This window comes from Brassica napus, chromosome C9 (genome assembly GCF_020379485.1).
Source record: "Brassica napus cultivar Da-Ae chromosome C9, Da-Ae, whole genome shotgun sequence".
NCBI classification, from domain to species: domain Eukaryota; kingdom Viridiplantae; phylum Streptophyta; class Magnoliopsida; order Brassicales; family Brassicaceae; genus Brassica; species Brassica napus.
The window spans coordinates 61857000-61883324 of NC_063452.1; the positions used below are offsets into that span (position 1 = coordinate 61857000).

The following is a 26325-nucleotide window of genomic DNA, read 5'->3' on the forward strand; positions in this document are numbered from 1 at the left end:
TCACGCTTAATTCTGGTTATTTACGATGTATGCATCACCCTCAACATGTCGACTGGATTTTCCTAATTTGGACAGAGATATATAAGAGACGGCGGCGAACTACAGTTATAGCTACATTACAAATAACAATGGGTACGTTGTGGATCTTTTGTTAAAAGCGAAAGCACTTATTAACAGTGTATATCTTACATTATATGATTTTCAAGATTTGTCTAAAGCGATGAATATATTACATGCTTTATAACGATCAACATGGGCACTTGATTTAATTTTGTATTTTTCCTTTCAACTTGAGATCGTTGTTTATTTGTGGGCTATCGACATACGAAAGATCTTTTCGACCCCAAAAAGATTTTTTAGGAGTTTCTCATTTTCAGGTGTTTTGGTTTACATTCATCGAGAGATTATAAAAATAAAATAAATTAGAAAGATGGATATTAAAAATGTAACTATTTTCAAACTAAAATATATTTTTTAATCATTTAGCATTTTTTTAAAGTACCAAATTAATTGTTTATCTACTAAAATTTTAATTAAAATATAATCATATGATTTTAATTATTTCCTTATTAACATTTTTAATGAAATTTTTGATACATTTCTAAAAGGGAAACAAACGTTTTCAGATTGAAATTTTTAGAAAATGAGTAACAGACTTTGGATATAATTTCGATATAAATCTAAGTTATAATTAAGAGTTTGTCTCTAATCCTAAATACATTTTCAGACCATAAACTTGACCAAACTGCTATCATTTTTTTTTTAACTAAAGGTTTTGCTATGAAAATTTTCATTTGTAAAAGAAAAAAGAAGATTAAGGTGATACGATTGGCAATACCAAATTTTAGGTTCACATCAGTTTGGATATCAATCTTATTTGTTTGTTAAACCAACATATCCGTCGGGCATTATCTCTTTTGATTTTTCTTTTTCTTTTGACAACAGGTGGTAGATCTACATGGGAGATGGTGTGTAACATGACACCCCTTAAAAGTGAATAAATTTATTTGTATGGCAAAATTTTGAATAATAACTAGGTCTATTGGTAGAGATACCCATTTGACACCTCTTCTTTCTAATGACACCTTTAAAACTTTTATCTTCTTAGATCAATAGTTTGACACATATAAAGTTAATTTCTGGATCCGCCACTGAGAGCAACATTAGTGGTTAAATTTTTCAACCACAGTTTCTACACTTTATTATAACAATATTGTAGCATATTTAGTTTTGTAATTAAATTTTAATGTTTTAAAAAAAATTGTACTAATAAACAAGTGGCAAGTAGAGAGATGATACTATCCCAAAACTTCAAAGTTTCTTCGGTGATAATCAATTCTCATGTTACACAACACCAAGATCAAAGAACTCCTCGTGCATCTACTACATTCAGTCAATATTTTAATAATTTTGGTGGATCCGGAAATAACTGATTATTAAGTTATTTTAATCAATATTATATTAAGTTTGTCTTATGTTTAAAGTTTTTAATTGTTGTATTAAGTTTGTTGTGTTTTTTCTTAACTTTGTATTAATTATGTATCTCAAAGGTATTGTTTTCTATTTTATTTTCTTTTAATTATATATTATAATTTATAAAATTATAAATTATATTTTAATAACTAATTATTGGTAATTATATTTTAAGAAGTTTAATCAGTATATACACATTGGATATAAAGTTATAAAAGTTATGTTTAGTGTTAGTGTTTTGTTTATATATAAAATAAAAATTATAAAAAAATAAATAGCCATTATGTAAATAAAAAAATTTGACATCAAAATGAATTTGTGAATAGTATTCTCTCAGAAATGATGTAATATTGTTTATATACTCATTTTTTCTTTCAAAATGATGTATGAGATGAATTTTCTTCACTTTTCGATGTTTTTCTTCGTTATGATGCACATTTGGAAATGTCCTAAAGACGAATCATATTCTCTTGAAGCACACTAACAGTCCCGTATTATTGAACCACTCCACTCCACTCCATACCCACGTGGTACCACGCTCACTTCCTCGTGGACTAACATGTGACAATAATATCTATAGGGTATTCAAGAGTCATTGTCATAAGAAAGTCGTTTAAAGATAACACTACAATATGGCATTGGTAAGAAAATATTATTCAAACAAAATAACTGGATCGAAACTATTTAAAAAAAAAACTAGTACCGAAAGCCAAAATTTTATCAAATTAGTATTGTACTTGATTTGAAATTTAATATATGTTCAAATATATTTTGTTGCCCTACCTATTCTTTTGTAGATCATGTTTTACTATATGTGATATATGAAAGACAATTTGTTTTCCTTTTAAGTAAAGCTAGTTAACAAAAACAAAAAGTAAACAGGTAATCAACTACTAGTATATAGAACATTTTATATATCTTTTTTTTTAACATTTTATATATCGACATGCCATTAAAGGCACATAGCCTGTATTTAAACAAAAAAAAGGCACATAACCTGTATTAGATGCGCTGATGCACTAAGGGAAATGGAGCCTACATTGCTTTCTAAGAGTATATCATATGCTTTTTTGTATTGTATAAGTCGACAATTATAGACAAGCAAATGTGTGACATTACGACTCTAAACCACATCCGTGAACCGTGACAATATTTTTTCCCCTCGTGTTTATCGAGTAAAGATCATGATGGGTCAAAATTCAAACTAATATTGTTACTTGGAATATTTGGTAAATAAGTCACGTGGGATAGATATATAATAGCTAAGTTTTGAAGATTAGCCACCGGAGATAATCAGTTGAAAGAGTGCTTCTAAGTGTATCTTCTTATGTTGAAGATTGTGAATTGTTGGTTGCAACATGAAGAAGACTTAAAACTCTTCTTTGGGTTTGAACACAAAAGGAGATGAAAGACTCTGAGACGCATAGAAGGTTCAAAACCTTAGTAGAGATGAACTTTAATTCACCCACAAAAGGAGATGAAAGACTCTGAGACGCATAGAAGGTTCAAAACCTTAGTAGAGATGAACTTTAATTTGTAAGCTCAAGAAAAGGAGCTTGTCGGATTGAGAAACAGAGGATGTGTTATGCACAATATGGGAAGTGTAACTTGCTGTTACAAGTCGGTTATGAGACGATGACGTGTCAATGTCTCATTAGTTCCAAGATGTTACTTTGGCGTGAAGCAAAGAAGATTTGGAAGATTTGGGCTTATCACAATAATTAGGCAACTAGGGTATGGTGTTAAGGGTATTTAACCTGATTACTTTGGGTAGATCGAGGTTAACCGTTTATTGATTGAAAAGCCAGAGCAAGAGGTTTGTTCTTGAGAGCTTAAGAAAGACGAGTACTTGTAGGTGTAGCTCGTGGTTTCTGTTCTGATAGATTAGGAATTGGTCCGTCTCTAGTCGTGTGTGACTGAGAGTAATTCGGATTAAACAGATCTAGGAGGATTGTTTAACAGATTTCTAATATACAAGAAAGCGTTCTTGGTATCTTGTGTTTTAGTTCTTATATCTGGTAGTCCCTGAACTTTCGTTTGGTATCAGAGCAGGAAACCTCTGTGGTATCATACACTACTAACAGGTTGAGATCCTGCGGATTTCATGGACACCATGAAGGAACTATTCGGAATTCATAAACCCATTATGCTGGACAGTTGCAACTTTGGTCATTGGAAGGCAAGGATGCGATAGTTGATCAGAGGAATTGACGAGGATGCGTGGACTGCAGTAGAAGAAGGGTGGTCTGTGCCTACGATGATAACTGATGACAAAACTCTTGCTCCAAAACCAAAAAATCAGTGGACTGATCCTGAAAAGGCAGCATCCAAATTCAACTCTAAAGCTCTTACCGCAATCTTTTCTTCAGTGGATCTGGATCAGTTCAAGATCATCCAGGGATGTGAGTCTGCTAAGGAAGCTTGGGATATTTTGACCAACCATTTTGAAGGAAATGCTAGCGTGCGAAGAACAAGGATCGATCACTTAGCTTCAAAGTTTGAAAATCTCCGCATGACTGATGATGAACCAATTGATGGATTCATATCCAAGATCAGTGAACTTGCCAGTGAAGCTTCGGTTCTTGGAAAGAAATATGATGAGAAGGACTTGGTGAAAAAGCTGTTAAGATGTCTGCCTCCACGGTTTGAAGCTTACAAGGCAGTACTGGATATAGCTGTCAATACAGATGAAATGAAATTTGATCAATTGTCTGGTATCTTGAAGGTTCATGACCTGGAGAAATCCAATCAAACTACAAATTCTCAAAAGAGCATCGCCTTTGTATCTGACTCAAACGAACAGGACCGAGTCACAAAGATAGAAGAAAACTTGGGGCTTATGGCTCGAAACTTCAACAAATTCATTAAGCGAATGGATAAAGGAGGGAACAGATCAAACTCACGATTTCAGAGGAACAACTCAGATCAAAGCAGCTCTCAAAACACCAGGCAAGACTCGAAGAACTCTAAGAAGAAGGAGTTACAATGTCATGAGTGTGAAGGGTATGGACACTTTCGCAATGAGTGTCCACTAGCTAAACGCAAAGAGCTCAAGTGTATTGACTGCAAGGGCTTTGGACACACTCGAAGTGAATGTCCCAATAATCTGAAAAAGGACAAGTCACTTATGTGTTTCAGTGATACAGAATCGGAGAGTGACAGCGACAGAGATGAGCTTCATCTAAACTTTATGGCACTTGTCAGCAAAGAAGAAGAACCAAAACTAGATTCAGGCGTGGAAGAGGATGAAGATGATCTCAACAACGATCTTGAATCAGAATACAAGTCTCTGTTCGACAAGTTTGCTGAACTCAGTCATGAGAATCTACAACTACTAAAAGATAAGGCAATGCTGAAAGCTCAGGTGAATATTCTGGAATTGGAGAAACCCTCTGAACAAGCTACTGAGTTGTCTATCCTCAAGAACTCAGACCAAGAACTGCTATCATTGAAACGAGCGATGACTGAACAAGAGAGGGTTCAAAAGCAGTTTGAGCTGAAGATGAATTGTCTGAATGATCTACTAACCAAGGAGATGGACAAGAGCAAATTACTTGAGAATCAACTCGCTGACAATCTCAAGAAAGTAAGAATGCTCACGACTGGTACAACAACTCTAGATCATCTTCTCACCATTGGTCAGTGTCCTAGCAGCAACGGGGGATTAGGTTTTCAAGGAGCTACTTCCAAATCTGCGGAAGAAACAGTGTTCGTGAAAGGGAGTTCGAATGAAAAAGAAATTCAAACCACGACGAAGGTGCAGATTAATAATCAGAAAGGAGAGAACCTAAAGAAGACTGCTGCTACACGACGAGGAAATGGATGCCACTTCTGTGGAAAGCGTGGTCATAATGTCAGATTTTGTTTCTTTCGAAAAAGTCAGTATCAACGTGCATGGAGGATGAATCTTTGCTTTATGGAACCATCACTGTATGGTCATGTGTGGATAGCTAAGAAAGATCTATACCCGAACTACAAGCAGAGAGCCTTGACTGTTGCACACAGTGAGAAGTCTGAAATACGCACTAATGCAGAGCAACCCATCATCTGCAACTTCGCGACCCTATCCATTGGAACTGAGCTGGTAAGCAACGTTGCTTACACAAGTTCTGATTCTAACTCACAGTTTGATACTCCCTTGGTACTTCGACAGTGGCTGCTCAAAACATATGACTGGAAATCAGGATTTCTTTGAGAAACTTGAGTTTATCAAAGGAGGCAAAGTCACATTTGGTGATGGAGGACAAGGAAAGATACGAGGAGTTGGGGAACTGGACAGGTCTGTCTTACCTAAGCTTGTTAATGTCTTCTATGTAGATGGTCTTAAAGCAAATCTCATCAGTGTCAGTCAATTGTGTGATGAGGGGTTAGAAAATATCTTCAACAGCAAAGAATGTCGAGCTGTTGATGCTAAAGGGAACGTTGTTCTATGTGGAGTAAGGTCAGGAAATAACTGTTACATGTGGAAGCCGTCACACCTATGCTACTCAGCTAAGGAGTCTAAATTGGATCTGTGGCACAGGAAGCTCGGACATATGAATACTAATGGTCTGACCCGACTAATTAACGCTCAAGTTGTTAGGGGAATTCCAGAGCTTGAAAAACAAACCGATACAGTGTGTGGAGGGTGCTGTTAAGGTAAACAAGTGAAGGTCCAGCACAAACAGATTTCAGAGATTAGATCCAAGGGAATACTCGAGCTAGTACACATGGATCTTATGGGACCAATTACTCCAGACAGCATTGCATGGAAAAAATACATTTTTGTCCTAGTAGATGATTTTTCCATGGGTGGACTTCCTGAGAAATAAGTCTGACGCGTTGGAGAGCTTCCGTATTTTGACCTTGAAACTAAAACAAGAAAAGGGTGGCATTGTGCAGATCAACAGTGATCACGGAGGTGAATTTCAGAATGAGGAGTTTGATAAATTCTGTCACAGTCAAGGAATCAAGCATCTATATGCAGCTCCTAGAACCCCTCAACAAAATGGGGTAGTTGAAAGGAAGAACAGAACTCTACAGGAGATGGCTAAAGCTATGCTATGTGGAAACAATGTGCCATCCGGGTTTTGGGCAGAAGCTATAGCCACTGCATGCTATGTCATAAACCGAGTGTATGTCAAACCTAACACAAAGACTACTCCATATGAAGTTTTCAGAGGGAAGACTCCGAACCTCAGTCATATGCATGTTTTCGGTTGCCTGGTCTACATACTCAATGATAAAGACCATCTTGGTAAGTTTGATGCAAAAAGTAATGTAGGTATGTTCCTCGGATATTCAACCAACAGCTTGGCATATAGAGTGTTCAATCAGCGTACCAAATTCATTGGAGACAAACTAAATGTCGTGTTCGACGACAGTATTGGTTTCTATCAAGCTCGAGTCACTCAGAAGATTGAGTGTGTCACACCACCAGCTGAAGCATCCTCTGACGTAAGGGTCAAAGAAGAGTCAGAAGAAGAGGACGAACAGTCTGAGGATCAGCAAGTGGATATGAATCAAACCAAAGTGCATAAGAATCATTCTTCAGCTGATGTGATTGGTGAAGTGTTTGGTGAAAGAGTTACACGAAAGAAACATATTGATTTTCAGCAAATGGTCAAGCTTGCATGTTTCACGGCTGAGATGAACGAGCTAGAGTGTTTTGTCTCGTTGATTGAACCAAAGACGCTTCAAGAAGCACTGAACGATGAGTTTTGGACAGAGTCTATGCACCTGGAGCTTGAACAGTTTGATCGATTACAAGTTTGGGAACTGGTACCACGACCTGATGGTGTGAATATCATTGGCACTAAGTGGATTCACAAGAATAAGACCGATGAGAAAGGAAACGTGATCAGAAACAAATCTAGACTTGTGGGACAGGGTTACACACAAATCGAAGGTGTGGATTTTGACGAGACTTTCGCGCCAGTTGCTCGACTAGAGTCAATCAGACTGTTGTTTGGAATGGCTTGCAATCTGAAGATCAAACTTTATCAGATGGATGTGAAAAGTGCATTTCTGAATGGTGTACTACAAGAAGAAGTCTATGTCACACAGCCTAAAGGTTTCGAGGATCCTCACTTTCCAGATCATGTTTACAAACTCAAGAAGGCATTGTATGGACTTAAACAGGCCCCTCGAGCATGGTATGATCGTCTGACAGTGTTCCTTACTCAGGCTGGATTTCAAAGAGGAAGAGTTGATAAAACCCTGTTCATTGGAGAAAATGGGAGAGATATCCTCATCATTCAAGTATATGTCAATGATATAATATTTGGAGGAACATCTCAGTCAATGGTTGATGAGTTCGTAAAGACGATGACTTCTGAATTCGAAATGAGCATGGTGGGAGAACTGAGTTACTTTCTTGGACTACAAGTCAAGCAGTTAGACGATGGAATCACAGTCTCACAAAGCACATATGCAAAAAATCTCATCAAAAGATTCGGGATGCAGACGAGCAAGACAGCCAATACTCCGATGAGCACAACTACAAAGCTGTCGCGAGATGAGGATGGGAAACCTGTTGATGAGAAACTGTATAGAGCTATGATAGGGAGCTTGCTGTATCTTACCGCGAGTCGACCTGACTTGTGTCTAAGTGTCAGGATTTGTGCTCGATACCAGGCTAATCCAAAAGAGTCACACATGAATGCAGTAAAACGGGTTATCAAATATGTGAAAGGTACATTGGATTTTGGTCTTCATTACACCTTTGAAACTAACGTGAATCTTGCAGGATTCTGTGATGCTGACTGGGCAAGGTGTCTGGATGATCGTCATAGTACTTCTGGCGGATGTTTCTTTCTTGGAAACAACTTGGTGGCATGGCACAGCAAGAAACAAAATTGCATCTCTCTCTCAACTGCTGAGGCTGAGTATATTGCTCTCGGAAGCTGTTGCACTCAGTTACTTTGGATGCTAAATGCTCGTTGATTATGGTATCATCTTTGACCCTATGCTTGTTCACTGTGATAATATGAGTGCCCTAAACTTGTCTAAAAATCCGGTTCAACATTCACGCACCAAACATGTCGACATTCGACATCACTTTGTGAGAGAGTTAGTTGAGATGAAAATCGTGATTTTGGAGCATGTATCAACTGAAAGGCAACTGGCTGATCTATTCACTAAACCTCTGGACTACAACACGTTCCTAGGCCTTCGAAAGGCCTTAGGAATTGTGAATCTCTGAATAAGTCATGTCAGAAGAGGAGAGCACGGCTGTTGTATATATGTGTTACTGCTTGTCGATATGCCACCACAATCACAAAACTCTGAGTCAACAATTGTGCAGCTTATTTCACCTGCCTCCTCAACAGTACAGTCATTTGATTCACTGGTGAAAGACACTCATCTTGGATCAAGATGCTACAACATTTTTGATCTGAGTATTGATCACTGTCTGGATTGAATGAGGAAACACAGCAGAGACTGAGTGAAGTTAGGGGAAGAAGAATACCCTAGATTACTCAACAGAAAAGTAAATAAAAGGCCCTGAATGATGGACACTCGTAATGGAGCTGGAAGCCACAAATTTCAGACTGATTTCGATCACTGTCTGGATGGGGCAGGGTTGATGTCAACTCTGATTAAAAAAAAAAAAAGTTTTCTGTGACAGCTACTCGGCTGAGAAATAGCTACAGATCAAGGTTACAATAACTGTCGAGTTGGAGAGACAGACACACAAGATGTCTACACTGTGTTTCCAGACCATACAAATGGATGTGCTGAAGAAGTTCAGGTGTGAGTGAGCTGCATGATAGGATCATGTCTGTGACAGCTACTCGGCTGAGAAACAGCTACAGATGTGGGTTGGTCTCACTGATTCTTTATCAAAAATTTCTTGGTGGCTGAGTACAAGTGGGACGCAATCTCTGTCTCTCTCCTCTGGACGCTAAAGACATTCTAGAGTATGTCTTATGGCGAAGTGCTTTAGTTACCGTTTCTTTTGTGTGCTGCATCGCTTGCAAGGACATGAGTATCAATCTCACAAACTCTCTCTCTCTCAAAGATATTCTTGGGCCTAATGTCTACTACTTGTTTATAATACATTGGGTCTAATGTCTTGGGCATATTGCTAATGTTTCTAACGGGCTTGGTAAGTATGGTTAGGGTTATTTTTGAGAAGTGTGTGATGCAGCTGACTTCAAGTGTCACACCTCCATCTCCTTCTCTCTCTTTCGCCGGCGCACTCGATCTCTCTCACTAAGCAACATGCAACCAACAAGGAGGAGTTCGCGGCTCTTGAAACTGAAGAATGTCGAGGCTGCTTCGCCGAACACATTTGACCTCTCTTCTGGGTCAGGTTCATCCTCACGCAAGAGGAGCCACCGTCGTGCCTCAGCTAGTGACGCTGTGCCTCCACCTGAATCCGTTGAGCCTGAAGTCGAGTCTCTCTCAGATGAGGAATCCTCCGACGACCACTCCGAAGAAGCCCCGCCGGCAGCTGACACTCCTCCGAAAGAACTGAGATTTGAGGAGAGTCAAAATGTGTATCAAACTAAAGCTCAGTTCTATCCAGAGCTTATGCGGCCTAAAAGGATGCCAATGACTGAACGTTTCTTCTCAGTCGAGGCGACTGAGCGTTTCAGAGAGCTCCGAGGGCGGAATTTCATTCCTCAGTAGTCTATCTCCCTCACAGACGAGAATATCTCTGATGTCAGAAGAATTGTGATCGGGGCAGGCTTGATTCATACCCTCACTGATCTCGATCCTTATCAGCCCAATGTAATCCGCGAATTCATTGCTAATCTTCCGGAAGCTGAGGAACGAGACGATGGTGTAGCGGTGTATGTTAGAGGATCTCTTGTTGATTTCTCTCCGAGTCTGATTAATTCGATGTATTGCATTCCAGGGTTTGAAGAAGATCCTAACTGGATGGATGAACGTCTTGATGAAGTTTGTGGTTTTCTCACTGATGGACGAATAAGACGAGGTGAGAACATGAGTTCGAAGTATCTCACAGCTACGAATCAGGTTCTGTATAAGCTCGTTTGCTCGAATTGGATTCCCACCAGGAACTACACTTCAATGAACCAAAGGCGACTCAGGTTCGTCTACATGCTTCATCATCATGACGGATTTGACTTCGAGAAACTCGTCTATGATCACATAATAGCAATGGCAGCGAACACTCAGACAGAGAAGACTCGGTGTATCATGTTCCCTAACTTGATTCAGCAGGTTATCCACTTTCAGCGTACTATAACTCCTGACTTGCTTCATGATGAGTTCACTGGAACACCGAAGCTTGTTGTCAAGGATGTTAAAGCTGGTCGTGGGTCTGGAGCTGACTCAAGTGCTGCCAGCCTTGAAGACGACATCAATCGCACCATTGCGGGGCTCAAAGCCATTCGAGTTCGCCTAAGGAGTAAGGGAGATGCACAGTGTTTATCTTATTTTCTACTCTATGTCTAACGAATGATTTTTCTCTAAAAGTGCACCTATGCAGGGGGAGACTATGAGCAACATGTTCCTCATCCAGGGTTTGAAGAAAACGATGAGCAGGATGAAGATAAGGAAGACGCGTAGGATGATCATGTCTTACTGCTTAATGTCATTTTAATGCATCTTGTACTATTTAAGACTCAGACTATGTGGTTCGACTTGGTTCGACTGTGCTTTTATTAATTCCGTGTGCAACTTATTTGAAAAATGTGTTTTCAGTTGATGATCACTGGTTGAGTAGATTTCTTTGTCTTGGATATGTGTGCTGCGTGGATGTTTACATTGCAGGTTGCATAGGTTGTCACATTCAGATAAAAAGGGGGAGAATGTAAGCTCAAGAAAAGGAGCTTGTCGGATTGAGAAACAGAGGATGTGTTATGCACAATATGGGAAGTGTAACTTGCTGTTACAAGTCGGTTATGAGACGATGACGTGTCAATGTCTCATTGGTTCCAAGATGTTACTTTGGCGTGAAGCAAAGAAGATTTGGAAGATTTGGGCTTATCACAATAATTAGGCAACTAGGGTATGGTGTTAAGAGTATTTAACCTGATTACTCTGGGTAGATCGAGGTTAACTGTTTATTGATTGAAAAGCTAGAGCAAGAGGTTTGTTCTTGAGAGTTTAAGAAAGACGAGTACTTGTAGGTGTAGCTCGTGGTTTCTGTTCTGATAGATTAGGAATTGGTCCGTCTCTAGTCGTGTGTGACTGAGAGTAATTCGGTTTAAACAGATTTAGGAGAATTGTTTAACAGATTTCTAATATACAAGAAAGCGTTCCTGGTATCTTGTGTTTTAGTTCTTATATCTGGTAAATATCTGGTAGTCCCTGAACTTTCATAATTCACCGTAAATCAACTTGAAGCTAGAACCTTTCTTGGTCCAAAGCAAGATCCCAATCACAACAAAGTCTCAGCATGTCTTCGTTAATGGATTATATGCTATGGCAAAACCAAGATATTGTTCCTCATGGTCAAAGCAACTGAAGACAAGAATAGGATTTGATTCTTGATTTATAACACCAACTCATAGAGGAAAGAGAGAGTATGCCATATAGTTACATCCGAATATTAACAAGACGCATAATCTGGGTATAGGATTCATGTCATCTTTACACAAAATAAATCGATTCCCTCCCTAGGCTAAATAACCCCTTAAGAGGTACTACTTGTTGCCTGAACAGAAGGCGTCTCCTCCGGCTGAGCCTCACTGGCTGTAGTTTCCGGCGGTGAAGTTTCTTCCTGAGCCACCGGTGGAGCTTCGGTGAGGATAGGGGCAGAAGCTTGAACAACTTCTGAAGGCTTGAACTTGTTGATGTAGTAGCTAAGAGACGGTCCTCTGTAGTCCACTGCTTTTGGTTTAGATGGAGCATCTTTACCGACTTGGAGGAGTATAGAGGATGCTGCCGCGATTGCGATAAGGGCAAGGCCTCCTACGATTGCTGCTGTGTTCTCAGCCCCATCAGAAGAGGACCCTGCAGTGCCTGAGCTTATGGCACCCTCTGCAACATATACCGCAGGCTGCACAAAGTAACAATAAAAACTATATTCTTAAACCAAAATAGAGTAAAATTAATTAAAAAGAAGAAGGTATGCGAGTGGATATATTACAAACCTCAATAGAGTAAACATTGGTCTGACCAGCAGTATCTTTCTCAACGTAGCCAGTCCAACCACGCTTCCGAGGTGGAAACGTTCCCACCACTTTGGTCTTCTCTCCAGCCAACCATTCCATACTCACTGTCCCAACCTGTGTTTTTCACCCATCCAAACAACATCAAGTTTTTTTTTTTCAATTGCATGATTTTTCACTAAAAGTAGCCACCTTTTTTTATCAAATCTTAATACTTAAACATCAAAAGAATGGGCCTTTCTATATAACCATGGAGATTCGAAAGTTCGCTAACAAAAAAAAACAGAGCTACACTTCTTTGCCACCAAACAAGGTCATTTTTTTCTTCAAATGTATGGTCAATTCTAACTGGTGTTGAGGTTTCAGTAAAAGTAACATTTTTTTTCTACAAATCTTAATATTAAAACATCAAAAAGAATGTGACTTTATCCGTAATCTATGGAGATTTGAAAGTTCACTCATACATACTGTAATAAAAAAAAAAAAAAACAGAACAGCACTACTTTGCCAGCAACTTCTGAAAAAAATTAATGATTGTGTAAGAAAACGAGTACCTCTTTGTCGGGAGCACATTCCTCGGCATTACAATCAGGATCATCGGAAGAAGCTCTAACGACTGATACGAAAAGCTTCCGTCCTACCGACCTGGCGCTGAGGAATCTGCCAAGAGGCTTAGGAGATGCCAAAACGCAGCCGTTTGGGGATAGCAAGACGTTGGAAGTGCAAGACATGGTTACCTCAGATTCGAGGAGGTCCGGACAGGAGATTCTTGGGTTTGTTTTGTCTTTTTGAGTGATGAAAAGGTAAAGATAATATGTGAGGAGGAAAAGAGCAAAGAGAAGACGATGATGATGTGTGTTGTGCTGCGTGGTGTGGTGTGGGCTTTTCATTTAGGCTACGCGTGTAAGTGCCCACCCCAGAATCCAAAACCCATACAAGTTGCTAAGCCCCTCCCACTATAATAATAATATCAACAAATAAATTATTTTATTTTGCCTTTTCTCACAATAATTTTTACTTACCACTAAAATATTATAAGAATTAAATAAATAATTGAAACATAAGATATATATGCACTGATGAAACATTTGGAAACTTGAATAAAAAAATATAGTATTGGGGTAACAAATGAATTTTGCAAATTGTTTCACTAACTTCAATCAAATATCCATTAAAACGAATTAGTCCTTCTCAAATTTGCATTAGTTTTTTTTCTCTGGTGAAAAAAATTGCATTAGTTCATAACATTAACCGGTAATTTATTTTCACCTTTTGTTTATGGAGATTTTACGCATCTATTCTTTTTTTTTGTGTGTTTGTGTTGTCATCTTCCACACTCCCTTTTCTTCATTTCATAATGTTCTCTATAAGGGCTATAACGAATGATTTCAGTTTGCACACAATGTAATTATCACATCGACCAAAGAAGACTCCGTGGGTTAGTGACTTAGCCACTATGCCTTGTGCCTCTAGCATGTGAGATTCAACATCACACTTTCCCGTTGTGGAGTAAAAAACAAATATCTATATCCAAAAGGAAAAGAAAACGTACATCATAATATTGTGCCGACTGAACCAAGAGTAGAGCTTTGTTATGGTGTTAATTACATGATGGATACGACATTGAGTTTATAACAAAGTTTGTGTGTGCTAGTTGGTGTGGTTTAACAATTTTTTTTTTGTTTCTAGTCTTCTTCCACGTTTTAAACTTCTTGGTGATTGAGAGAGCTAGCTTCAAGATTTTAGCAAGTTGTAGTAGGTCATTGGAAAATTCTGGTGGAAATTAAAATTCTGTACAAACAAGAAAATGAACCTCAATTTTAAATGTACACTCTGACTCCAGTTTCTCTGTTCTCTTTCGCATAATCATTTATGACATTTGATATCTAACGCAGTTGGCCATTGAGTGATGTTATTTTAATATCTTATGCACATTACAGTGTCCACACAACCCTATAAGCTTTGACGTTTAAGAAAAAAAAAACTACGAGTATGAATAACCACTAGCTATGCCCGAGGGACCTATGTATTGATGAGCACCGATTTAATAAACGACAACAAAATTTCATGTAACTTCAGAATAAAGAAAACATTCGAATGTACCTTTTTATCAACTACTCATACTATTAGATCAAATTCTAAGCATTTCGGGGAACACTTCTATCAACTGTATTTGATTATATGGGGATATGGAGCAAACTCATGCTCTCAATTTTTTTTTCTGTACTCTAAAATGTATTAATCTTTGAAGCAAAGGCCGGTCAGTCCACCGGATCATAATCATATTCAGTAAATCTGAACCGTCTGTTTCCAAACGCACCGAGTGGACTTGCATATCTCTCCATTTGAAATGTATCAAATTGTCCGAACATGTGATTCTATAATTTTATCATATGTGATCTACCATCTATCATTATTATAGCATTCTTAAAATTGCTAAACAATAGTTTTGTATGTATTTTTTTTGCTAAATTATTACAGTTAAAGAGCAAACATACAGTTTACTCAGCAGGTAATAGTTTATTCTATTAGTTTTGACCCGAGTCTCGAGATAATTTAACAAAGGTTAAAACCACATACAAATGACATTGATAAGAGTAGACAAATGCTACACACCACCGTCCTCTAACAAACACAAAAGTGGCGAAGCAGACAGAACGAGGAAAGACAAAAATGAAAAAACACAAAAACACACAAACAAACAAGTCGCTGCACTAGTACGCTCTTAATTAGTTATTGTCTCATTCATCTTTTCTTAAGAGCATCGTTCACGTGCCAACCCTAGACGTCCATTGGGAACGTCGATCAGGACACGATGGTTCTGCTGCTGCATGCTTGCGATCACGTTGACGACAGAGTTCACGTTTTCCGGCGACGACGCGATGGCGAGGCACGACAGGCTCCCGGCGCTGCTGTGTAACATCAGGTTATCCGCTGGCATCGTCATGTTCACTCCCTTGAACATGAATGTTATTGTCGGCACCGTGATTTTTCCTGAGTAACACGTGTCGAAACCTCCGAGTGACGTCACTACGGCGGTACGTGGCTTCACGCGCTTCCTGAACTCGTTCCTCACCGCCTCGTAAACCGGCTTAGATAACCGCGTGTAGACGGTACCTGCAAATCAGATGCCCGGTTAGCCGGTTAAGAAGATCCTATCCCAAATACATTTGGTATTTATTAGTTAAGAAAACCGAATTAAACCGATTTTAAGTCTTACGGATGCAAAATCCAAACCGGAACTGTCTTAGATTCAAACGGAAAACCAATAATTAAAAATCTAAACCGAAACCAAACCGGATTGCAAAATGTTATTTCGTACCGGAGTCAAAGATGGTTCCCGCGCCAGTGGTGGGATTAAAAGCAATAGCTGCCGGCGGTATATCGACGACTTTCTTAGCCACGCGGATCGCAACGAGGTTGACGTAGTACAAAGAAGACCTCCTCGGGTTTCTCAGGAGTTGCGTGTACTTCACGCGCACGGGCTGGGCCGTGGGGCCGAGTCTCAGCGATCCAGAGAAGGCCAGAGACCTGAAACTCGGCAGACAATAGGAGAACGTGGACTTGTAAAGTGACTGAGCCTGTGACATGAGTGATAATGGGCCTCGTCCTAGGCCCAATAAGCCTTGTGGAGGAGGGACGGTTCCTCCGCCGGCGACCTTGTTGACGCAACCGAAGGTGAAGGCATTGATCGGATCCGCGGCGAGGCGGATGGTGTCCTGAGAGAGGTTAGCGGCGATGGAGGAGCTTCCGTAGGTGAGGTTGAAAGAGCACGCGCGTGATCCGCACGTGGGGTTGGGTACCTGTTAACAAGTGTGTTCACGTGAGTTAGTAGTGCAATGTGTCGTGTCGGTCTGGTTTAGTGAGTGTTCTGTAATCCCGTGAATTATTTTTCAGACTTTTGGGTGGAATAATCAAATTATTAACCACATGGGACCTCACTATCTGTGAAAAAAACTTTTTCACCAACAATAAAATTTAAATAGTGTTCAAATTATTTCTTTTTTAAAATATTTAGTCAAATAAATTCTAGATCTGAAAACTACTAGTTTGAATATAATTTCCTTGTTTGGACTACAATATTCTCATGCTTAGATCTTTAAGATGAAAACAAGTTGCAGGTTGCTACTACTATAATACGACTAAAAAGTTTATGCTACTATTATAGTAAGTGACATACATGAGCCAAAAATGTTAAGTCGATTATGGAGCATTAATGAAGCTACGAAAATGTTATAAAATAGTGTGAAGAATACAATTATAATCAAAAACATTCTATGGAACATATTTATTATTTATATCTGAAGGTGTGTTTATTATACCTGCTTACACTGAGGAGCACTGCAGCTGACGTTCTTGAAAGTGGTGGACTTGGCCGGAGAAAAGGCGGTGGTTGAAGGACAGCCAACGCAGCCGGAGCAAGGCAACCAAGCCACGTCGCTGCTCGTGTCCATGGCTAAGAGTAGAGACTGAGCGGGAGTACCGATCTTAGCCTTGACAATGTACGTTGTGCTCTGCAACATTTGACGCCCTGAGGCGACAGGAACCACAGATCTCCCGGCGACGAGGCTTGTCAAGTACTGGAGACGGGCCTGGTCTTGGGCCAGAGTCTTGAGTACACGCGCTTCCCATGAGAGCGGGGATGAAGATTTGAAGGGTGAGCAAGGGCTGTCTATGTGGAAAATCCTTAGGGTAGAGCCTTGGTCTTGAGTGTTGGTGAGGTCACAGTTTGGGTGGTTTAACCCAAGTGCTAGTGGAATGATGAAAAGAAGTTGGAGGAATATAACTAGAGTGGTCATTGTATTTTGTATGTGTTGGGTTGGATGGGATATTAGTTGGTGGTGGCATGAGAGGGTATATATAGTGGGCTGAGCTACGAAATGACCAAGTAGTACAACAAAACCAAACTTATATTAAAACTATATAAAACAAATCAAGGATTTATTCCATTTATCATAAGGTTATGAGTTCGAACTACAACGGCGGTGTCAATAGGATTAACTTAAGCTGCTCTCGCTTCTAGTTGGAAGAGATTCGTTATTTTAACCGTGGAGTCTTTACCATAACACGAGCTCTTTTGTCCTTACATGTGGTTTATTCATAATAGTAAATGGGGTATGCTTTCAAATATCCAACAATTCACATTAAAAAAAGAGTATATTCCCGCAGCATGCGAACCGGTGAAACTTTGGTGCTGGTATGGCCACAATTATTCACCATGCTATTATTTATATTTTCTTTTCCTTTGTGAAATTGGTGTCGGCCAACAGTGTATTTCTTCATCTGTTTCTTTACTCTTCCGGTAGTGCAAAAGATACTTTCTTGTGATTTCCACTACTTTGGTGGGGTATTTGTTATTGATGGGCAAAGTAGTATAATAAACATGCCTGTCTTGCAATTGGTATAAAATAGAAAATGGTTACTGAATTCTGAGATATATTTTCCTTTGAAAATATATATATTTTATTTAACAGATGGGTTTATGCACAGATTGGGCTGATCACATGTGGCCCGATGTGATTCACACTCATTGTTAACTATTCTTAATCCATGTACGGAATATTTCGAAAAAACCATGTTGTTTTTTTATTACTAGTATTTTGAGTAAATATTTAATGTAGTAAATACAAAAAAAAAATGCAATTTTACTCCTTCTCTGTCACTAACACGATTCTACAATTCCTAGGTCAAAAAGGTAATCCCACTAATCACGCAAAAACATAATTTTGCGGTAATGATTGTAGATAATTTTTTTCGCTAATGTAGATGTTGTCGCAAAAGAGGAGCTCATTCTTTTTTAATGAGAATCACTTACTAACTTCAGGATTTTACTCATGAGCTCATTTTCAATTGAAAATAGTGATGTCACTAAAAATTAGTACTCATCAAAAGATAAATGTACATTACATCCATGCACTTAGTACACGGATGGAACGATTGTACGACTGATGTCATAATCAGATGAGCGAATCTAATCTCAAATCCTTTCACAAAAAAAAAAAAAATCTAATCTCAAATGATCACTAACATTTTCCAGAATATTTATCATATATACAAATGTTCATATAACATTGGAAACACGGGAACATTTGAGACTTTGCATAACGTCTAAGGAACTTTTTGGGTTGGTTTCCGAGCTAAAATATGAAACCTTTTATAGAATCACTAAAGATCTAGAGTCAACGATCCATAATAATATAAGAAGATGAAAGATTCAAGGTCATAACTTCATATAACCTCAATTAAAATATACTACATAACAATGTTCTGAAGCAACATTTAATTGTTTGCCCGGGGACTACGCCAAACTTGTCTCCTCCTATACAAACTCTTCTTCTCCTTCCACGTTTTAGTTTATTTCTCTCTATCACAAACTATCTCCATATACAATGCTTCCAACAAATCCTCCGGCCACTGGGGTTGGACTTGGTTACGGCATCGCCATCGCGGTGAGCATCCTCATTCTCATCTCCACGATAATGCTCGCTTCATACATATGCATAAGGTTAAAATCTGCTCCAAGAGACGGAGCCACGAGCGAGGGAGTTCTTGACTCGCCGGCGGCTGAGGTGAAGCTCGGGCTGGACCGGCCTGTTATAGAGTCATATCCAAGGATAGTGCTTGGAGAGAGCAGAAGATTACCGAGGCCCAATAACGGTCCATGTTCGATATGCCTATGTGATTACGAAGCTAGAGATCCGGTTCGGTGTATACCGGAATGTAATCACTGCTTTCATGCTGATTGTGTTGATGAGTGGCTCCGGACAAGTGCCACGTGTCCTCTTTGTAGAAACTCACCGGCTCCGTCTAGGCTTGCCACACCATTGTCTGATTTGGTCCCAGTCGCCTTTCAAATCAGGTGAAGGTTAAAAGACTTCTTATTTTCAATCATAACATTCCTTGGCTCCAATTATCTTACTCTTTTTTTGTGCTTAGAGATTAGAACTAGTGAGTATTGTTATGGTGCAAATTTGTTATAATAAGGGTGAAAACTTTCGTATTGATAAACCGCAAGTTAGAGTTCTTGCTATTACACGTATTTCATAATTATATAGGTCAAAATTTAAAAGTGAAAAAGACAAAATACACACAAATATCCGACCAAAAGTAGTCTTTTATTATTCTCTTCATGCAATCTTTTCATGGCTCTTGGATAGTTTTCTTCAAAGTTGTTTCTGAAGCTGGAGCGCTGATTACAATCGTTGATAGTATAGAGTCCGAATATTTCATTTCAGTTCCATTATTAGCTTCCACATCCTCAGTTACTTTACTACTCGGGTCGATATTCTTGGTGGGACGCTCTAAAATCTCACAATGCGTTACTTCATTTTCCTTTTGCTTTCCCCACAAGACTGCATACAGTCCAATTACAATAAGTACTGCTCCAATCACCCTGTTGCAAAAACAAATCGATAAGCTTTCATTTGCGTTATTGAATGTTATGTACGTTACTGAAAAAGAAGCAAAATGGAAGTATACCCTCCAAGGAAGATCTTTTCTGCCAAAATAAAAGAACCCATGATTGCAACAATAACCATCATCAAAGGGCTAAAGGCAGTAGCAAATACAGGTCCTCTTTTCTTCATCACTATCCCTTGCACATAGTATGAGATACTTGATGCCACGATCCCCTATTAATTTACAAACAAACCAATTATAATCCGTTAAACAGGTCCATAGAGTTAATCTCAAAAAGCAGATAATGATAATCAACCAAGTGGTCCATGACCTTATTTACCAGATTACTTAATTTCACTGTGAGAATATATATATATATATATTGTATATCTATGTATTTATATATGCTATATATAAAAAAGAGAGAAATTAATATTACAGAGTAAGCGGCGGCAAGGAGGTTCATGTCCCAGCCAATTCTCCAAGCTGATGGGTTGTGTTCCATGACAAACGTCACAGCAACTGCTTGTAATGTTCCGATGAAGCAAACTAGTGTTGTTAAAGTAAGCTGATGCTTCGAGTACGTCTTTAGTATCTTCGCCTAATCACATAAATCATGATCCAACCAATAAACAATGAGTGAATAATTGTAAAAGTGCACCCTCTAACAAAAACAAATTTGCAAAAGTAAAATTTTGGCTGTTCACTTAAACACAAAAAAAATATAAAACAAAATATATTATTGTCCCTTGGTTACTTTAGGGATAGCTTCAAAGTATAATCTCATTGTACCTGAAGAACGAAGAGGGAGGCCCATGCAAGGGTAGCAAAGATGAGGAGGATGGAGCCTTTTAGAAAATCTTTATTATCATTTGAATTGCTAGACGGTGTCGTGTCGTTAGCATGTTGGAGATGCATATATTTAGTCCAAAATAGCTCAACGATGGGTCCCTTATAAATTGTCATTAACATGGCTCCGGCTACGGTCACCACCGTTCCAGCTATTTTCGCCTGGCACCACAGTTTCTTCACGTCCAACATCTCCATCCTATTAATCAAATTAGATAATAGTTCTTATAAATGATTATACCATTAAAAAAACCATCAGTTTGCCTAATATTTATGATTATGCTAACTTACGTACCGGAATAGAACGGCCAAGATAAAGGTCATAGCCGGAAGCATGTTACTCATGGCGCACGAGAACGTGGGCGACGTATATTTCAACCCCATATAGTAGAAGTTTTGATCGATCACGGGCCTGTTAATTTATTATATAGGAAAGATATGTTATTCTCTTGTTTTTTAGTTTATTTTATAAAACGTCCAAGAGACCATAATTATATGGAGATAGTGATTAAGTAACAACCCAAGAAGGCCGAGAATGAATAGTTGCATGAAAATGGTGAAAGTTATTTTCGGCTGAGCTTTACTGTAAAAGTAAAAATCGAAAACACAAAACCATTAACAAATTTCTTGTTCACTGACGAATCTCTGTTTCAAAAAGTCATGTAATGAAAAGACACGGATATATAACCTTTCGAAGAAGAAAGCGAAGGGGGCAATAACGGCGGTGGCGATTGCATGGCGGTAGACGACAAGGACGTAGTGGCTCATACCGGTGTTGAGGGATATTTTGGTAATTATGTTCATGCCGGCGTAGCCAAACTGGAGAGATATCATGGCGAAGTAGGGCTTTGAGCTTTTGAGGAAGCTTTCACAGCAGCCAAGCTTCTCCATCGACATTGCTTCTAGTTTGTGTGTTTGGAGTGTGTAAGAAATATGTTGAAGTGGTCTTATGTATTTATAGTAAGATGCAACGTACATGGTCATGTATTTTCTACTTCTTGTTTAATGTTTCTAGGTTTCTTGGTTGACGTCACTTTCTCAACTCCCCTCTATAGTTATTGGTGCTCAAATATGATGGTCGAATCCCCTTTTAGATCATACATTATACATAACCTAATGTGCTACTATGAAACTTTTCAGTAGACAAATTATGAAACAAACCTGCTACCTAGTTTCATGTATGAGCAAATGTTTAGCAAAAATTATATATAATATATATGAGCAAATGGCCTGGAGTTTACAGGCTAGCCAGAAGCTGAGCTACGGATGATCTTACCGCTGATGTAGTAGGTATTAGGCATGGACTAGGAAATTTACCCACAAAACTGCAGTATTTTTTTAGGATTGGATTATGAAACTCTAATTTACTCTATGGGAGACCCTAATGCTTTAGATTCATTATTCAAAAGAAAAAAATAATGCTTTAGATTTTTGCTACTTTCCCTTCTCTTGAAATTATTTGTTTTAATTTGTTCTTGTATATGTATATGATTCCATTTTGAGAAAAAACCTACATCAATTTGAAAGTAATTTCGGCACCCAATAAACGTTATATCCGATAATCAGAAACGCACTTTTGGTTTCGTAACAAAAGAAAAGTTGTTGTATAATAATATTGCAATCTTGCATGATTCGAGAAGGAACATAAGTTGATATTGGAAAAATGGGGGAAAAGAAACGGACATGTGGCAGGTAACGGGAGGGATTAGGGGGAGCATCTAAGGAATCGTTGTAGTGACTCTTGAGGTAAGCAAACAAATGACATTGAAGGCATTAAGGTGTGAAAATCTTCGAATTTGGACCATATGATCATATTATAAAATCATTCAAAAGCTAAGTTACCCCTTCACAAAAGTAAATAACTCTTTCTAATCTAACGGCTACAATTTAATCTCTAATAAGAAATGGAGATACGACGTGTAGATTTTGAGTGAGTCAGGAGAGTACGATTAATCGGTTTCTTGTCGTCGCAAACATGGAGTGAAAAATGAGTTTGAAATCAATATAACAATGGAGGAGAGTGTGATGCTGGTCTCGGAGCCTGTATTTTTTGTAAAGTCGAAAATCTAACTATAAGCAAATTTTCACATCCATAAGTATTAGAGATGTAATATACAATGGATAAACAATATCGTTCACACGTAGTTAACTTAAATTGAGATAGAAGTAATTTTGTTATTATGATATCATAGCTCAGTTAAACAGAAGTGGAAATTATTACTTTTTTCCGTTTATCGTTTTCCGTTTATAAATTTTGCGTAATATTTTGATTTTTGGTATATGTTAGATTGATCTGATTATTTATGTAATTAAAATGTATTTATTTTTTTCGGTTACACATCCAAAAAAGAATTCAGAGTTAAGCCTGTATGAATTAAAGTAGTGAAAAAATATGTGATATATCAAAAGAAAAGATTCGCGATGCCGTAAGAGCGAGGACAAAGTAGAAAGAAAAGTTAAAGGTGTGATTATATGATTAGTAAACAAGGTTTTTGAGCCCAAAAAAATTAATGCACAGCATGTCACACGAAGGGGAATTTGTGGACCGGATGAACAGATGTAGAAGATCCACTAGTCGCGAGTATTGGAGTGTTACAATTTTTTCAGTATACATGTAGTTTTGCTTTTTCATATTAAAAAAAAAATTCTAGCTTTTATCTTATTTTTAATTTATTAGTTAGCAAAAAACAAATAAAATATTATATTGAATTAAAATAAAATGAAAAATTACTACTTTTTTAGTCCGTTTGCAAAAAAATTAAACGATACTTTGGAATATAAATGAAATAATTGTTGCTACGGTCACGTGTTGGTATGATTTCTCATTTTCTCGTAGTATGTAAAGCCAAGAGTGGTTGGATCTTTTCTGTTTATTATGTTCTTTTTGCGTCACTTTACACCAAATCAACTTGCTTTCTAGTTTCTGCAAATTCTTGACAACTTTAAATAACCTCCGTATATTATAGGGAATGTAAGAAGATCATCGAAGCTGGACGGTCTCTATGTCCAGTCTGAATATAATAGAGAAAACATACTCTTGGTTAGGTTTTTGAGATAAATGATGCAAGATTTTCTGAATCAGTCTAGGCTGATGAAAAAGCAATCAGGTTTCAAACTTTTCGAAATAATAATTAAAAAGGGCCTACAATATTTTCTCCATACAGAAAAGAGAAGAGCAACAAGAGCCATATGATACATCTTCTACATAACACTGCTACTCTCTATTTTAATCCCTACTAACATGTGGGTCTCAGCATCAAGCATCCACCTCGTCATAATCTTCTTCTTCCTCTTCCTCTTCGTCTAACCTCTTACCCATACTAGCAAGCTGCATTGGATCCATATTCCCTATATCCGATATGGACCAACCCGGATACTCCTCTGGTTTTGTTGTCTCTGTTGAGGCTGTGACCACCACCACTGGTGGCTTTGTCTCTACTTCGAGGGTTTGTGTGTTCAGATCGAAATCTCGACCTAACCCTGAGTTTGTGTCGTCGTTGCCTGCTTTTGGACTTTGCAGCTCTTGCTTAGACATGTCATCTACCTCCTTCTCAGTGTCTTGTTGTGGTTGTGAAGGCAGCATCGTGATACCGTCATGAGTAATAAGCTGTGGTGGTGCTGACAATATGGTTGGCTCTGTTTCCATCCCGCGTTGAAGAAGCTCCTTTTCAGCTGTTTTAGCACTTCGTCCACGTCCCCTTCCACGCCCTCTTCCTCTACCCCTTCCACTGGGTCCCACTTGCCCCGTCTCATGCTGCAGTGACCACACAATAGGGAACGCATCACATCAAGACACTGTGGTTTTGCATTAGTGTTGTAAAAGAGAGACAAAATAGCGAGTAATAATAGAATATGCTCACCACTTTGGTTTTCTTTATCTCCTCATCGCTGTCATTAGCTTCATCCCCCGTAGGCTTCCTGGCCAATCAAAAACAGCATATCAACTTGTCACAAGAGTCCCAGAAAAACAAACATACAATACAGAGCTAAGCTAAGAGATATTAACAAAGGATCCAACCTTCTCTTGGAGATAGTGCGATCGTCCATGGTCGCATCAGCCTGGCCATTACCGAGACCGTGACCGTGACCATGCCCATGGCCATAGTCAGGAACCTTGCTGACAACTTCCCTCAGAAAGTCGAACACGTTGTATGTTTCCACACAATTTTTTCTGTAGAAAACAGACAAATCAATGAATTTGGATGCAGTACAATAACATAAAGAAGGCTGGTGAATTTTTCTGTTTAGTTAAAGTATATATAAAGTTATGCGACATAATAAGAAATGGTAACAAACCAAAAAAAAAAAAAAAAAAAAAGTTAAATAACATCCTATAGTCACAAAGCAAATAAAGATAGAGCACACGTATTAGAAGTAGTTCCAGCTTATTTACTAGTTGATAACACACAGAAAATATTGATGGGTAGATAGATACAAAGATGTGTGAAGCAATGGACTTACAGGTGCAAAGAGCTCACGGTCTTGGCTCCTCTCTGAAGGGTGATTTCGTAAGTACGATCACAAAGGTCTTGTAAGAACAATTCCAAAGCTTTTGCTGTTGTGAATAATGTAGAAACTTAGCAAAAAAAGATTAAAAAACAAAGTCCTTTCAATTTCAAAGTTAAAAAAAAAAAAGAGAGAGAGAGAGAGAGAGAGAGAGAGCTAAGTGACTCACAAACTAGGACAGGCACGGCTAAAGCGATCTTGCCAACATCCTCGTCAGCTTGCATTATTTTTTTTATACGCGCCTGCAAAAATTCACTCATTGATAAATAAGATCCATCCTTAATAAAGATAACTTTAAAATCTCAAATCGTAGCACATGAAAAGAATCATTCGAATTAGAAACCCAATCATCAAGTAGGAAGTTTTATCCGGCGAAATCATAGATAATTAAATTACAAAACATTGTAGCAAAACCCACCAATCAAATCAATCAATCAATCGAGCAGGGAAGTGATGAATCTGGAAACGAAAAAAAAAGAAGCAAAAACTTACAGCAGGGAAACGTGTGTCGAGCTTCTTCCTCATGATTGTTTGGATCTCGCGATCAGACGAAACCGACGGAACGAACCAAAAGGACGAAACTTTTATCGAAAATCAGAACTGAGAAATCGTTTTTCTTTTTTTTTTTTAAGGAGTGAAATTTTGTGATTAGGGGGAAGAGTTCGTGGTTGCCCACAAAACCAGATCCAACGCCGACCACTCCCTTCTCTTCTCCGACTTGTTCGTCCGTACGATCATATCCTCACGATTTTTTCAGTGGAATAAATAAAACAAAACACAAGAAAGAACGCGTCAAAACAATTAAAAATATTGCAAACTGTTATAAGATAAACTTTGAAATGATCCTCCACTCCTTTACCAACTCAAGCACTATGATCATCTACTCATCAAGCACTATGATCATCTACTCATCAAGCACTATGATCACCCACTCATTTACCAAATCAAGCACCATCTTTGATATTTTATGTATTGTTGCTCACTATAAATACCATCACTCATCTCACTCTTTTGTACACAATTACATCTT

General features: G+C 38.3%; 7 protein-coding genes across 7 annotated transcripts; 3 read left to right on the forward strand and 4 right to left on the reverse strand.

Moving 5' to 3' along the window:
• The first annotated feature begins 3730 nt into the window (after window positions 1–3730).
• LOC125592784 lies at window positions 3731–6110 on the forward strand. Its single transcript, XM_048768194.1, has 2 exons — window positions 3731–5614; window positions 5658–6110. Exons 1-2 carry the CDS (start codon window positions 3731–3733, stop codon window positions 6108–6110), a joined length of 2337 nt encoding a protein of 778 aa, XP_048624151.1.
• A 3568-nt stretch (window positions 6111–9678) lies between these two features.
• On the forward strand, window positions 9679–11428 carry LOC106448297. The gene is made up of 4 exons (XM_048768195.1): window positions 9679–10048; window positions 10148–10834; window positions 10916–10991; window positions 11200–11428. Exons 1-4 carry the CDS (start codon window positions 9679–9681, stop codon window positions 11426–11428), a joined length of 1362 nt encoding a protein of 453 aa, XP_048624152.1.
• A 465-nt stretch (window positions 11429–11893) lies between these two features.
• On the reverse strand, window positions 11894–13473 carry LOC106446101 (protein MAINTENANCE OF PSII UNDER HIGH LIGHT 1-like). The gene is made up of 3 exons (XM_013887782.3): window positions 13097–13473; window positions 12525–12659; window positions 11894–12430 (listed from the first exon to the last, which is right to left on the reverse strand). Exons 1-3 carry the CDS (start codon window positions 13430–13432, stop codon window positions 12065–12067), a joined length of 837 nt encoding a protein of 278 aa, XP_013743236.2. The 5' UTR covers window positions 13433–13473; the 3' UTR covers window positions 11894–12064.
• Window positions 13474–15094: 1621 nt separating this feature from the next.
• On the reverse strand, window positions 15095–17513 carry LOC106446100 (aspartyl protease AED3-like). The gene is made up of 3 exons (XM_013887781.3): window positions 16865–17513; window positions 15865–16345; window positions 15095–15659 (listed from the first exon to the last, which is right to left on the reverse strand). Exons 1-3 carry the CDS (start codon window positions 17339–17341, stop codon window positions 15298–15300), a joined length of 1320 nt encoding a protein of 439 aa, XP_013743235.2. The 5' UTR covers window positions 17342–17513; the 3' UTR covers window positions 15095–15297.
• Window positions 17514–18551: 1038 nt separating this feature from the next.
• On the forward strand, window positions 18552–19425 carry LOC106449595 (putative RING-H2 finger protein ATL69). The gene has a single exon (XM_013891334.3). It carries the CDS (start codon window positions 18932–18934, stop codon window positions 19403–19405), a length of 474 nt encoding a protein of 157 aa, XP_013746788.1. The 5' UTR covers window positions 18552–18931; the 3' UTR covers window positions 19406–19425.
• Window positions 19426–19522: 97 nt separating this feature from the next.
• LOC106449594 (WAT1-related protein At5g07050) lies at window positions 19523–22225 on the reverse strand. The gene is made up of 7 exons (XM_013891333.3): window positions 21478–22225; window positions 21310–21372; window positions 21085–21201; window positions 20733–20988; window positions 20380–20541; window positions 20022–20173; window positions 19523–19935 (listed from the first exon to the last, which is right to left on the reverse strand). Exons 1-7 carry the CDS (start codon window positions 21771–21773, stop codon window positions 19683–19685), a joined length of 1299 nt encoding a protein of 432 aa, XP_013746787.2. The 5' UTR covers window positions 21774–22225; the 3' UTR covers window positions 19523–19682.
• Window positions 22226–23892: 1667 nt separating this feature from the next.
• LOC106446099 (dr1-associated corepressor homolog) lies at window positions 23893–26099 on the reverse strand. The gene is made up of 6 exons (XM_013887780.2): window positions 25788–26099; window positions 25465–25537; window positions 25251–25344; window positions 24808–24960; window positions 24650–24707; window positions 23893–24543 (listed from the first exon to the last, which is right to left on the reverse strand). Exons 1-6 carry the CDS (start codon window positions 25818–25820, stop codon window positions 24046–24048), a joined length of 909 nt encoding a protein of 302 aa, XP_013743234.1. The 5' UTR covers window positions 25821–26099; the 3' UTR covers window positions 23893–24045.
• Window positions 26100–26325: the final 226 nt, after the last annotated feature.

Excerpts from the sequence above, each read along its gene's own strand:
- LOC106449594 (XM_013891333.3), bottom strand. The coding sequence starts at position 21,773 with ATGACCATGTACGTTGCATCTTACTATAAATACATAAGACCACTTCAA. Across the intron at positions 21,202-21,309 it reads TTCATTCTCGGCCTTCTTGG|GCCCGTGATCGATCAAAACT; the intron begins GTTGTTACTTAA and ends ATAAATTAACAG. Across the intron at positions 20,174-20,379 it reads TCCTTGCCGCCGCTTACTCT|GGGATCGTGGCATCAAGTAT; the intron begins GTAATATTAATT and ends GTAAATTAATAG.
- LOC125592784 (XM_048768194.1), top strand. The coding sequence starts at position 3,731 with ATGATAACTGATGACAAAACTCTTGCTCCAAAACCAAAAAATCAGTGG. Across the intron at positions 5,615-5,657 it reads CACAGTTTGATACTCCCTTG|GATTTCTTTGAGAAACTTGA; the intron begins GTACTTCGACAG and ends ACTGGAAATCAG.
- LOC106446099 (XM_013887780.2), bottom strand. The coding sequence starts at position 25,820 with ATGAGGAAGAAGCTCGACACACGTTTCCCTGCT. Across the intron at positions 25,538-25,787 it reads TCGACACACGTTTCCCTGCT|GCGCGTATAAAAAAAATAAT; the intron begins GTAAGTTTTTGC and ends GAATTTTTGCAG. Across the intron at positions 25,345-25,464 it reads AGCCGTGCCTGTCCTAGTTT|CAAAAGCTTTGGAATTGTTC; the intron begins GTGAGTCACTTA and ends TATTCACAACAG.
- LOC106448297 (XM_048768195.1), top strand. The coding sequence starts at position 9,679 with ATGCAACCAACAAGGAGGAGTTCGCGGCTCTTGAAACTGAAGAATGTC. Across the intron at positions 10,049-10,147 it reads CTCAGTCGAGGCGACTGAGC|GCTTGATTCATACCCTCACT; the intron begins GTTTCAGAGAGC and ends TGATCGGGGCAG. Across the intron at positions 10,992-11,199 it reads GATGAAGATAAGGAAGACGC|GTTGCATAGGTTGTCACATT; the intron begins GTAGGATGATCA and ends TTTACATTGCAG.
- LOC106446100 (XM_013887781.3), bottom strand. The coding sequence starts at position 17,341 with ATGACCACTCTAGTTATATTCCTCCAACTTCTTTTCATCATTCCACTA. Across the intron at positions 16,346-16,864 it reads GTGCTCCTCAGTGTAAGCAG|GTACCCAACCCCACGTGCGG; the intron begins GTATAATAAACA and ends ACTTGTTAACAG. Across the intron at positions 15,660-15,864 it reads GGGAACCATCTTTGACTCCG|GTACCGTCTACACGCGGTTA; the intron begins GTACGAAATAAC and ends TCTGATTTGCAG.
- LOC106446101 (XM_013887782.3), bottom strand. The coding sequence starts at position 13,432 with ATGAAAAGCCCACACCACACCACGCAGCACAACACACATCATCATCGT. Across the intron at positions 12,660-13,096 it reads AATGTGCTCCCGACAAAGAG|GTTGGGACAGTGAGTATGGA; the intron begins GTACTCGTTTTC and ends TGAAAAACACAG. Across the intron at positions 12,431-12,524 it reads CCAATGTTTACTCTATTGAG|CCTGCGGTATATGTTGCAGA; the intron begins GTTTGTAATATA and ends TACTTTGTGCAG.
- LOC106449595 (XM_013891334.3), top strand. The coding sequence starts at position 18,932 with ATGCTTCCAACAAATCCTCCGGCCACTGGGGTTGGACTTGGTTACGGC.